Genomic DNA, 13,149 nt, shown 5'->3' on the forward strand with positions numbered 1-13,149 from the left:
GGCGCCGGGGAGGCTCTGCCGGTGGCGGCCGCGGCGAGGCCGCACCAGCACGGCGGGGCAGGGGGGCCGGGCAGAGGGGCGGGGGGGTAGGGCACGGGTGGGTGGCGGGGGAAAGCGGCGGGGGCAGGGGCTGCGCTGCTTCGGCGGGACTGAGACGCACGTTTCGCCCCGAACCGTGTGTGGGCTCTGGGTGAAGGTGGCAGCGGCCGCGCACCGGCTGCTCGCAGCGTCCCCCACCGTGTCCCCCCTGACCCGACCCGCCCGGCCCACGGGGCGGTTTGTTCTTGCCCACGTGTTTCCAGAGCCCTGCGCGGGAGGCAAGGCCAGAGAGAAACGGGGGGTGGGAGTGCAGGCACTTGGTAAAAACCACTTTGCAAGAGCAATCGTGTGAGCGCCTGGGCTACGGCACACGGGTTCCTCTGCCCGGCCAAGCCGGTGCCTACCGCGGGGGTTTGGCGAGGGCAGCCCCCCACCTCATTCTAGACTAAGTATCTTTCAGTATTTGCAGGTAGCCCCTGGTGCCAGTGTCATCACTGCAGTGCCCAGGCCCAAGTGATAAATGGGAGATGCTGCTGGTTTTCTCCTCCTATCAGCCAGCCGCTTTAGTCTTGACTTTATTTTGGCTTTGGGTAAGACCCTGCCGTGATTTATGTTTGAAGCAATTTGTTCCTGCCAAGTGACTCACAGTGGGTGCGGTGTGGCTGTCCTGCTCAGAAAGGCTCCTGCTCCCAGCCTGTAAGATTAAAACGTCACCACGGGCCAAATCAGTGGTATGCTGCTGGGTTCTGGATGCGGCTCTGGAATGGCATGGCTCGTCCTTAGACTCTGGCTCCTGGGACAGGGCTGGAGTGGCTGCACAGCACCGTAGTGTGGGAGGTGGGCAGGGTGCCTTACGCACGGGTGGGGACACAAACAGCCGTTGAGCCCTGGAGTGGGAGGCCAGCGTGACACACCCCTGTCCCCAGGGAGTCTGACCGAGAATTTCAGTTTAAGCTTTTGGTTACTTATTTTTTGCAGAGACTTTACCCACTGGCACCGCCGGGTGTGACATGCTCTCCCCAGTGGGATGGGCAGGAGCATCATGTCTGTGTCCTCCAGTCGCCCTCGGCGTGGTGGCTGTTGTGGGCCCTGACGTCAACCGGTCTGGGGCAAGGTCACCCCCAGAGGCCACCCCAGGGCGCTTCCCTTTAGCGCTGCTGATACGTACTTTACTCACAGCCTGAAAATACCAGGGAAAAAGTGAATGTGCAGTGATTATTTCTGGCAAGTGGAAGAGATGTGCTGTCTGCCGTTAGAGGCTTGTTTGAAAAGGGGGCAGCGGGGTGGCTGCGTCCTGCCCGAGGCCTGGCAGCCCCTCGGAGGTGTCACTGCTATCCGTGGTGTCTCCGCACCTGTTGCCCGTATCCCATGGCATCGCGCTCCAGCAGTGATGTGCGCTGCAGAGCTGCTGCCTGCTGGTGAACTGCACGGCTCTGGGGCTTGCACCACCGGGCACCTCCCGCCCCGGCAGCTCCAACGCCCCGGTGAGGAGTTTCTCGGCCCGGGGAAGGGCAGGCGGGTGTGCCCCTCTGCCAGGGCCCGGTCCTGGTGGGTGGGTAGGGCGGCCAGGCCGAGCGGCGCCGCAGGAGCAGGTGTGGGGCCGCCCCCTGTTGCGGGGGCCCAGCGGGGCGGCTTCTCCTCCCGCTGCCCGGGCCGAGTCCGCGGCCCTTTGCGCCGGGGGTTCAGGGCCGAGGGGCGGCAGGGAGGGGCGGAACTACGGCTCCCACAAGGCCGCGCGGCCGCGCCCCACCAGCGGCAGCCAATGGGAGCGCGGCGCCCGCTCAGGCAAGGGTGACGTCACGGAGGCGGCGGCCAATGGGCAGCGGCGGCGCCCGTAGGCCGATGGGCCGGGGAGGCCGCGCCGCGCCGCAGCGAACAAAAGGCGGCGGCGGGGCCCGGGGAGCAGCTGGCGGGCGGCGGGCGCCCAGGTGAGTGTGGGGGGCGTGCTGCTGCTGCGGCGGGGCCTGTGCTCCGCGCCGGGGGGTGGCGGGCCGGGGGAGGCGGGTGGGGGTGTCCGCGGGGCCCGGGAGCGCTGCCTGGGCGCCGCCAGCCGGCCCCGCTCCGGGCAGCGGGCGGGCCCCGGGGAGCGCCGCGGGCCGTCGCCCGCCGGCAGTGGGTTTGCAGCCGGGAGCGGGACAGAGCCGGAGCCCCGGGCTGCCTCCGCCGGCCCTGACCTTGGGGGGGCCGGGCCGCCCCTCGGCTGAGCGCTCCCCATCCGCCGGAGGCGGCAGAGCCGGCCTGACAGCGGGGCCGGGGGGGCCGGGCCGGGGCTGTGTGCGGGGGACGCGGCACAAATATTTGACGAGGGCCCGGGAGGAAGGGGCGCTGGTGCGTGCCCGCAGCACAGCCCGTCTTCGCCTGTCCGCCCCCAGTCCCCCGCCGGGCACCGCACCCCGGGGCAGCACCCCCCGCCGGCACCCCTGCGGCCGCGCTTGGGCACGGGGGGAGGGGGGCTGCCTGTGCCTCTCCCTCTCCTGCTTGCCGGGAAGGGACCGGACAGTTCCAGGAGCTGCGAAATGGCTCTTCTCCAGCTCTTTTGTTTGCTACCTGCAAACACCTGCTGTTTACCTTGCTGCTTTGGATACCTCTTCCTTTTGCCCGGGCTCCTCTTTTCTCTCTGTTAAACTACACTTGTCTGCAGACTGAAAACTTCCCTGCGTCCTCAATACGTTCTGTGTAAATACTTGTATTTCTTTTCCTGAATTGGATTTGGAGCTCGGAATATCAGCTCTGCCATCTAACGCTGTTATTCAAACCTCGTAGGGTTTTTTTATGTAGTGTGTGAGGCTTGTGTACCAATGCAGAAAGCTTGCTCTCTGTCCAGCTAGCGCGGCTCTTCGCACCATGAGCAGCTCTGCTTGAAGTGGGAGCCGGCACGACCGACAGCCACCGTTGGGATCCTGCCCAGCCACGCAGGCCAGGGTACGCGCTGCTGCTGGCAGCTTCACGAGCGAGGTGGGGAAGGATTTAAGGAATAAACTTATAAGGACCTTCCCCGAGGCTGCAGGATAAGATGGCCTTTAAAGATAGGGTTCCACATACCCCGCTTCTGGCACTAGGCGCCTACCAGGGCGTTTGGAGCCTGTCTGCTGCTCTCCGTTAGCCAGACTTCCCTCCTTTCATAGTCTTCCCCTCCGTGGCTGCTGTCTTGTTCTCAAAGGTTCCATGTCTGCAGGGAACCTCCTCCAGTGCTGGGCATTCAACGCCCTCGCCACCCTAGTGAGTGCACCTGCTTGCGTCACACCAGCACAGTGCCAGGCATTTTGTAACACCCAGTGCTGAGGTATCTTGACCCGTGAAGTTGGCCGACTGCTGCAGGGTCTTGGCTGTTGAGCCCTCTCTGTCCTCTGATGAAAGCACGTGTGTTTGCCAGGTGGAAGCTGATGTAACTTGTCGTGCTGCTGTGGGCTGAAAATACTGGCTGATCTTGAACTGTGTTAATAAATGACCTGGGATGGAGCGGGAAGGTTGCAGTTTTGTTGACATAGTCTTGGGAGAGAGGGTATGAAATCTTTACTGGAGAGGGAACCCTTTTCTCCCAACAAAAGCATCGCTTGGGTATGGTTGGAGTATGGTGCTGATCTGGATCTAAGAAAATTCCATGCATGAGCGCCATGTTCAGTATGAACACAACTGGTGAAGTTCATAGAGTTATACCTCTGAGACCAGAAAGGGATTAAAGAAAAAGAAACCAAATCAATGTCTTCACATTTTTCTTTTCCTCCCCTTGCAGAGCAGACTGTATTGTGCTGAGTAGTGCCATATCATCTGATCTCTTTAGGAGTCAAGGATACTTTACCCAGGTTCTGTTGTCCACGGTGCCTCTTCTTGTTTCTCCATCTTCTTTTTTCTTTGGACTGCGTTCTCCCTTCAGCTGATCACTAACATATCAGGGCAGATTTATCGGTTGTGTCACAGCAAACACAACATCCAGCTCTTTAATCCTAACTTGCTGCCATCACATCATTTCTCTTGTGAATACACTCAAGAGACTTTCCCCAAGCAGTTTTTTTGGCATATTTGACAGGTGGTGTTTTGAGGGAATAAACGCTTCTGAGCCATCGAAATTGTGATCGAATCTTTGTACTTGCTAGTGAAGGCTGAAAACCAGCACTTTTTAAATCAGTGGGTATGGCAGAGGTCTCTGATGTGGTGCAGGGAAGCAGTTTGCTTTAGAGCCTCAGTAAATGACCACAAATCATTGATGGAACTCAGTAAATCAGTGACGCTTCCAGAAATAATTTTTTCTTACGCCAGTAACCCACTTGTCAAATGAAGACTAGATGTGTGATCTGTTCAGCAGAGCTCATTGCTGAAGGACAGCATGCTTCAAAGGCAAGAATGGTCCTTGTAACCCAGGCTGGCTCTGGACCTGACCCTGCTTTGAGCTCGAGGTTGGACTAGGTGACTTCCTGAGGCCCCTCTAACCTGAACTATTCTGTGCTCCTATGATCTGTTGCATTGTAACTGAAAAAGTTCGTGGCACATGCTGTGGAAAATGCTTTAAAGTGGCAGTAGATTGTCCTTAACTCAGCATGTTTGGCCAGCAACCAACTGTGTTTCCATAGTACACCCTTCAAGGGAAAAGGTAAGACAGTTTATAATAACTGGACCTGAAGGCTTGTGGTGTAGGTACAGTACAGAACTCGCAGAATGACCAGCAAAGCATCACAGGCAGCCAGAGAGGCATTATGGGTTAGAAACTATTAATTCTATCGGCCCCTATCCTAAATCTTGTGCTGCAGAGGATGCACATTAAGAGCAGGCTGCAAAAGGCATTTTGATCTACTGACATGACTCTGCCGTTGTGTGTGGTGGTTGTAAAATCTGGGGTCTAAAGTATTAAGAAAACTACATTTCAGTCTCACCTAATGAATCATGAGCACAGCAGTGTCTGGGAGTGAATTGGTGAAAGAGAACGTTATCCTATAGCTTGTATTTGGTACAGAGAAAGGGATATTATTTTTTTCTGCACCCCTGCTGTTTTTCTTCAGAGGTACATCTATTACTCCATCAGCATCGGTTGGTACTGCAGGTGCTGAGCGTGACTGAAAAGAAGATTATCAAGGATAGAGGAGAGTCCTAACCTGCCTCATTCTTGGGCAGCTGCAAAGCTTCTGCTCCTCTGCTTCTGTGGTGACCTGCAGTCCGTGCTCCTGCTCAGTGTTTGCACAACAGATGCAACCAGTTCATGGAGTCTGCTCTGATTATGTCTCTCTAGTTGATGAGAGACCTGCACAGGCACATACAGCTAGGAACTGCTGATGCCCTATGGATTTTATATTTTTTTTTCTCCCCTGCTGATCTTTTAGCTTAACAATTCAGCAGACCGAAGCAATTGTTTTGTGCTGTCTATCCCATGAGAAAGGCAGGGTTGGAGCAGCGGAAAAACCAAGTGAGGGGTGTGATTAAAGACTTGCTAATGATTAGGAAATGTCACGGGTAGATAAGGGTTCCTGTTGTTCTGTTGCCATGACACAAGGATTTTGTTACTTTTCATTTACTGCTATTGTAATAATCCTCTAAGTTTTCTCTCTTTACTCTAGTATTGTTATTGCAAAAATGAGGTGATGAAATTGGGAGAGAAATTAGGGGAGCAGCAGAACGTAGTGACATAAAGGCCAGTAAAGTTCCTGACAGAGGAGCAACTTCACAGTGCCATGCTTTGTGGGAGTGCGTTTTGTGTCCCTCGGGTTTAAGCAATCCCATGTTTGTTGCTTGTTCCCACTGACATTTTTTTTTTTTTATGGACCTGTTTTTTAAGAAGACTTGAGGAATGTCCTGGGTCCAGTTTCCTGCAGCTGCACACGATTACATCTTGTTCACTGGCATAACTAGCATCGGCTTGATTATTTTAATTTGTAAATGTGGACTGAAGGTCTATCTGCAATACTGTTCAGGGGCTCTGTGTCACCCTGGAGAAATGAAAAATACTTAGTTGTTTGTTCGGGTTTTTTAGATTAAGAAATAAGTTTGCCATTTTTCTTTTCTCCATCTGCTTCTACCACAGTGAAATGTGACGCTTTTTTTTCTGGGACTGGCTTTTAGCATAGTGTAGACAGTTGATGGATTTCTAAGGGCTTTGAAAGAAAGGGTATTCCAGCTTCTTACCAGGCAAAGTAAATAGCTGCAGGTAACTTGGGAGCAGGATTTGCTCTCAGAAATAGTACTGCTTTAAAGCAAAAACTGTAATGAAAAGGTTTCAGCGCTACAGTACGGGTGACTTACTGTAGTGTGTGTGTGTGCAGCTGTGAAGACAAGGTGGCAGAGTGGTGTTTGTGGGAGCGAAGTATGTCTCTGCATGCTTGCGGAATAAGGCTGGGGTTTGTTTGGTGGTGGTTTGGTGTTTTTTTCTTGCAGTTCTGCCAACCACCAGCTCAAGGTAGAGCCACTTCTATAGTTTTGGAAAGTCTTCCTCTGTGTAGCTAGTCCGTGGCTGGCTTAGCATATAATAAAGCTGTAAGCTTTTGGTCAGAGAAGCTGGCATGTTTTTTCTTGATGGTGCTTATCTGATGCACAGACAATGCCTCATAATTAAGAAAAAAACTTTCTCAGAATGATACTGTGAAACTGATCTACAGTTAGCAGAGGGTAGATGCAAACCAGTTCTGCAAACCTGCTTGAGAGTCTTCTTAGCCTGATGCAGCAAACTCTGGTTGCATTCTAGTAGTTAAACCACTCTCTCTTGCAGCTTCCTTGCTAATAAAGATTAAGCAGTTGAAGTGACTCTGCTAATCTTCAAAATTTGATGCAGATTACAACACAGTTTACACTCCTACAGTCCTGTGGCATTTGCAGGGCAGAGAATTGCAGTTGGCAATGCAATTTTGCGTGGCAAATACTCGGTTGCTGTGTAAGCACAAGAAGCCATGCCTGCAACTCGTTCAGCACGCAGGATGTCTGCCAGCTCCCTGACGACATGGGTGGCCACTGCCACTTACCTGTTGTAGATTGCTTCCCCTTGAGACTGTTACACACCTTGCCCCCTTTCACCTCCCTTTCCTTCCAATCGAAACTCCTATCCTAGAAAGCTGCGGTGGTTTGACACCAAGAAGAGATGAACGTTCCTCCAACTTTGGTGTCCACACTCGGCTTACAGCCAGGATTGCAGCCTGCCTAAGAGGGTTGTGCAGTAAGCCTTCCAACTCCTGAAGTGTTCGAGGTTAATCCACTGGTACCCAGTGTTTCCCCTTCACTGATTCTGTTTCCTCTTCCAATACATGCTGCTGTTCGTTATTCCCTGATAGCTGTGTCTAAATCCTCACCTTGAGATAACGTAGTTATCTCAATGTCACTCCATCTTTTGTAATTGGGAGCACCCAATGGGAGTTCTAGATCGCTTCTAAAGTTACTGCGGAACGGCTGCTCGTAGCCCCAGGACTTGACATAACTCAATGGCTCTTGGTGTTTTTCTGAGACAGCTCTATTCCCACAGCATCGTTGGATAATGTATTTTTAGGAATGCTTATTAGAGAGCAAATGAAGCTAATGCAGCAGACTCAGCGTAGTGTTTGTGTGGGCTGTTACGTTGAGGGGGGAATTGTAGGATGTGCATCTCGCTCTGCAGTGCCAGACAAAATGTGCTTGGTCTCCTTTGGCTTGTTCACAGGAGCTCCCCCCTCCTTAGCCTATGCTGGCTTCGGCACGGGGGTCATAAGAACAAAGTGAGGTTATTTTTAGCAGACTAAATATTAGGTGCAAGTGTTCATGGTGACAAGAACACGGTTTCGATTCTAAGAGTGCTTTACAAAGGTTCTTTTGATTCTATAGGATGCTTTAGAAACCTTGTCTGATGCTGTTTTGAAATGGGATTTAATTGTAAGCCGCACTGAATAGTGTTGGAGCTTTACATAATAATTCTCTGAAAGTAGGAACACTTTTTTTTTAACATCTTTTGCCCTTTCTGTAGCTTCTCATCTTCTATTTTAACACTGGAATTGCATCTGAAAAGCTGTTAGAAGCAAATCTGACTGCCAGTTCTTAAGCCTAGTTACCAGCTTTCAATAACAGTACTTAGTCCAGTCTGTTTCATTCTACAAACTTACCGAGAAGGCAGCCTGCCTCCTACTCCTCCTTTCTGCAGAATAAATATTTTGTCTATTTGGGGGGAACACGCAAACCAAACCTCTTTCTTCCTGCTCTAGGGGAAAAAAAGGTCTTTATTTCTAATGATGGCTAATTATTCCCTGGCATACTCTATGCTTGCTTATGGGATTAATAACCCAGTTGATTACTAGTGGTTATCACCCAGAAGGTAGCACAGAAATAACTGTGGAATTTTTAAACTGTGTATTTTTGTGTATCTTAAGTGAGGCATCTATTTTGTGATAGCCTGGGCAGTTAGTTAGTCTTAATGAGCCATTCAGATACTTCACTGTCCAGATACTCAGGTAGAATCTGAGCTCTTTTTTTCCTGCATTGGTGCCTTTCTCCTTCGCAGCTCTGGTTTTTTGGGTTTCCTGCCACGTTGGCTATGCCTGGGGACAGTGACATGACCTCCAGTCACTCTGAATGCAGTGTGAGCCGCTGCTCGAGCTTCTGTCAGCAGGCTGACATTTCAGAAAAATCAAAACTGCTTACTGACCTCTGGCTGATCACAAGACATGGTTCTGATCTTTGACATGTGTAGGCAGGTTCACTGGGATTATTCTTTCAAATAAATGTATATTGCAGCTAAAAATAAACGCCTCTGACACCTATGACTTTGCTGCATACCAGAAAGAAAAGTTACAGTCCTGAGATCAGAGATCATTTACTTATGTCAGTTCAGAATATACTTTTTAAAAGAAAAGAAGGCCGTCTCCAGGAAAGGCATGAAATCAGAAATTGTTAAAAAAATATTTTTTTTTTAAAAAAGGGAAACTGTCTAACTGTAATCTTCTTTGTTGTCTTGAGCATCTTATTCTGTGAGGTGTGAACCTGTTTCCAAGACATCTAGGTTCTGAAACAAAACAAATAAACCAATGATGTAAATGCATTCTGATCTCGGTAATACGGTCAACATTTTCTTTTGCCTTTAGAAAAAGGTACAGGGGGTTGCTAATTTGCTGGCCGTTAAGCTTGGCTCGGAAACATGGCATGCCATAAGAAAGCAAGCGGGAAGGAGGGTTTGCCTCTCCTGTAGCTTTGTCCCTCCCTGTTACTGAACTAGAACGAGTGGGAGGTGTGTTACGTAGGTCCCACAACAGCAAACGCGGGCTGCTGTGTAGTTTGAGGCAAGGTGCCTGAGCTGAGCGCTCCCCTAGGTGTGGGGGATGCTCGGAGCTGGCAGGTTTGGTAAAGACGCAGTGGTGGCTGGGGCGAGCCCTGAGGATTACACCTTTCCCTGCAGGCAAGGCTGGACCAGAATAGTGTTTGGGGCAGTGGGATGGGGCAGAAGTTTTAAGCAACACAAATATTTCTTGCTTATCAGGTAAGTTTTATAGCCTTATTTATAGTGGGGACGCACAGCCCCAGCTCTGTATTTGCTTTTAGTTTTGCACTGAGCATTGATCTGGGCAATTTTGTGTTGATTGTGAGTCTTCTGTGAGAACTGGACTCTGTTCCTGATTACTACTTTTTTTTTTTTTTTTCCAATTCAGACTAGGTAGCCATGTCAGCCAAAGCCATCTCTGAGCAGACGGGGAAGGAGTTCTTGTATAAGTATATCTGCACATCCTCTGCCATCCAGAACCGTTTCAAGTATGCCCGAGTCACCCCAGTCACTGACTGGGCACGGCTCACCCAGGACCACCCTTGGCTTCTGAGTGAGGTAAGGAGAGCGACTTGCCTTCCTGTAGTGACTGAGCCCTCGTCAAACCTCTGCCCACTCAAACCACGTCATGCCGTGGCAGGTTGCGAGCAGAACTGTATTCCGGATCTTTCTTGAAGGACCGGTCGCTGCTGCTGCTCTGCCACATTCATTTGCAACACTGATGAAGAAACAAGCCTTGCTTCGGGGCCGTTGTATCACCTTCTAGGGGACCTGATTATAAAATTCCTTTAAGGGCTGTGAAATACATGAGCAGAGATAACTGCAAATGAAAATTGCTAATAATCACACAGAAGGGAAATGAGGGTAATTCAGGCAAAGCAAGAGTCTCTTGAGATGTCAGTCCCTGTTCTCAAACCCTTATTTTCTGAAATCATGGAGTGCTTTCTCCTTGGCTAGTTTTTATGTTCAGTTAGGATACTGCTCACATTTCTTGCATCCAAGCAAAATGTCAGGGAAACCTTTTTTTTTTTTTTTGCTTTTTCTATGCAAAATCTTTTATATCTCCTTGTGCTTCATTCATAGCCATGCACTTTCTGTAGAGAAAACATATCCAGAGCTCTTTTTATTAGTTGTCCAACCTGGCTCCTTTCCAGTGATTAATTATATTGAGTCATTGGTTGGTAGAAATGAATGTTGCCATCTTTTACTGACTGACTGATAGAAGCGCTGCACTAAGTAATTAAATGTTCCATACTCAAGTGGATCAGTGAATTGCAGGAAGATATCAGCAGTGCCTCTAAAGAGCCTTGCAGAAAGCCAGAAGGGAGCAAGGATGCAATCTGTCCTTTAAGGCAGACTTCTGTAACGCTAGAAGGGGCTGGAGGGTCCAGCAGAATGACCACAATCAGCGTTCTGTACCACAACGTGTTACGTTCTGACTGTACGCTGCAAGTTGCTGAAGTTCCAGGACACATCAGCTGTACAGAATGGCACCCACTTCTTATTTAATAAAAAAAAAAAAGGCAAGCTGGAGATAAAGTTGACTGAAACGGGCAGGACCCTGGCCCTAGCCCGTCTCACATGCAGATTACATAGTGACAGCAGGAGGTTTCTTTGTAAGTAGCTGTGTTTGCTCTGCCTCTGATAGTTCCTCCTCATGAGCCTCTGCTCACAGAGAAATATTAACTTCACGATGCATCTCACAAAGACAGTCTGCAAAACTGATAGGGTGATGCATGCTTTTCAGTGTGATTTTTTTTCATTTTTTCTTCTTTGGTTTTTTTTTTACAGAAAGTGAGTACATATACCCCATCCTTTGCTTTGAAAGAGTTATCAAAGTTCATCAAAAAAAGCCAAAACAAACTGTCAACTCAATCTCTGATGTGTACTCATGTCTGAGTAGAAATAAGGCAGCTCTTCGCAAAGTGCAGCATAAAAAAAACCCTGCAGGCATGTTGTACTAGGAGATGGCTTTGCTAAAAAATTAAATAAATTCTGCAAGGACACATTGTACAGAATTTTAAGTTTTTGTTTTACCATCTGCAGAGAATCACTTGACCAAAATCACTTTCTAATGCTTCTTTCTTTTCACCTCTCTTGCACAACATGTAGCGTTTAGTGGTGAAGCCAGATCAGCTAATAAAGAGACGTGGGAAGCTCGGGCTGGTTGGAATTAACCTCACTTTGGATCAGGTGAAGGTTTGGCTCAAACAGCGTCTGGGCCAAGAAACCACGGTGAGTGCCACCTTAGCAACAAATAAGAATTTTTTTTATTCTGTCTTTTGTGCCTGCTTGCGTGATAGGAACTGGTGTGCGGGTATTTCTCTTGCTTACGGTCATTTAAAATGCATGTTATGCTGATACCAAAGGAACTGAGGAACTGTCCCACGTGTGAACTTCGTGCTGGTGAAGGAGCACTAATAAATGACACACCTTGACAAGGGAGCACAGCTTGGAGTTCCCTTCTACCGTTCACTGCCCAGGTCTGCTGTGTAGGGCCTGTGTGGTGGGAGCTCTGCAGGAATTAGTACTGTTTTGAAAGTCCTTCCACTTGGGAGTCAGCAGCTGACAGCTCAGATGCTGTGCCTGGTTGGCATAGCTGCTTCACTTTAATACCCAAGGCAGATTTAACAAGGCAAGTATAAAAGCTGTCATAAAATTGTCCTCTTATTGTAGCCAGCCAGTGTGTTTTGGCTGATGACTGTTACTTCAAGTCCTTTAACTCAGTGCTGGCTTTAATATTTACTCTGCTGGGAGTGATGCTGCAATGCTAATGATAAAGAAATGCCTGCCATCCCAGCCGCTGTGTTTCAGGAGCTGATAGAGTTCTGCTGCCTCAAGGAAACGGATGCCTTGGTCCTACTGTGATTGATTTGCTGCTGGCTCCAGCACCGAGCTGTGCAGCCGAGCCAGTGAGGCTTGCCTCGAGGCCGTTGCAAAACAGCAAGCGACTGCGTTCTGAGTGTCTGCCCATCACGAAAATGATGGATGTTGAAATTGCCTCTTTAGCCCAATACAACAACCCATCTAAAGGAAGGACTGTGCCAAAGACTTGTGTCCAGTGATGTTTGATCCTGAAGCATTGTCCTTGGGAGCGGAGGCTATCTCCTGTGGCCAATGCAGGAGTGTTCCTTGAGTCAGGAAACTTGGATGGTAGGAAAGCATCGATGCAGGACAGTTCCTGGGACCTTGCTGTAGCTGTCTGTCCCTGCAGGGAGAGGCTAAAGGTTTTTCTTACTGGTCTATGCTCACTGACACCACTTCCAGGGAGAGTGCTGGGCACAGGCCTTTGCCCCTGCTGCTCCCTGTCTAGCTCAGGTCCCTCACTTCTGTGTTGTTGGTTTTTTTCTTTTTTCTTTTCTTCGAAGCTCCAAGAAGTTCAAGCCGTCACATTTCAGGCTGCACTAAGCAGTGCTCTGTAAAGGTGCTGCCTCTGGGACAGGAGACGAAGAGCAGCCACCCTGGTGTAATTCTGACGGCAGTCTGGCCCGTTAGGAAGGGGGAAGGTGGCCAACTCCTGTAATAACCTGTGAAGTTCACATACCCTGGAGTGCTACAGCAGCACGTCTAGCAGCAATGGTGCTTGCTTGATGCTGTGCTGGAGAGGGAGGAGTGTGGTTCCCCAGGAAGCACAGTGGAGAGGTTGGGAGGAAGTGATTTTAGAGCAGCGTTGATTAATTCTCGATGCCTGCCTTGTGCTGTCATAAATGTGGATATTGGACAAGCGTTTATTGGTGTTTGTCTTTTTTTCTGCCTGCAGATTGCTAATGCCAAGGGGATCCTAAAGAATTTTCTGATTGAACCCTTCGTACCTCACAAACAGGTTAGTATACCAAATAAAAACTGTTTAAAAGTACTTCTAAATCTCTTTTGACTTGCATGCAACTTAGATGAACTGATACAGAAAGCAGAAGTTT

General features: G+C 49.6%; 1 protein-coding gene across 3 annotated transcripts in view; it reads left to right on the forward strand.

Moving 5' to 3' along the window:
* The first annotated feature begins 1,811 nt into the window (after nucleotides 1–1,811).
* ACLY (ATP citrate lyase) overlaps nucleotides 1,812–13,149 on the forward strand; it is a 30,326-nt gene continuing 18,988 nt past the window's right edge. For 2 of the 3 annotated variants that reach the window (XM_056362380.1, XM_056362382.1), the window contains exons 1-4: nucleotides 1,812–1,967; nucleotides 9,621–9,790; nucleotides 11,345–11,467; nucleotides 12,993–13,055. In XM_056362380.1, coding sequence (XP_056218355.1) covers nucleotides 9,632–9,790; nucleotides 11,345–11,467; nucleotides 12,993–13,055 — 345 coding nt within the window. In that variant the 5' untranslated portion in view covers nucleotides 1,812–1,967; nucleotides 9,621–9,631. Of the gene's footprint in view, nucleotides 1,968–9,370; nucleotides 9,452–9,620; nucleotides 9,791–11,344; nucleotides 11,468–12,992; nucleotides 13,056–13,149 lie in introns of those variants that run through there. The other variant, XM_056362381.1, reaches the window with a different exon arrangement.

This window comes from Falco biarmicus, chromosome 17, assembly GCF_023638135.1.
Source record: "Falco biarmicus isolate bFalBia1 chromosome 17, bFalBia1.pri, whole genome shotgun sequence".
NCBI classification, from domain to species: domain Eukaryota; kingdom Metazoa; phylum Chordata; class Aves; order Falconiformes; family Falconidae; genus Falco; species Falco biarmicus.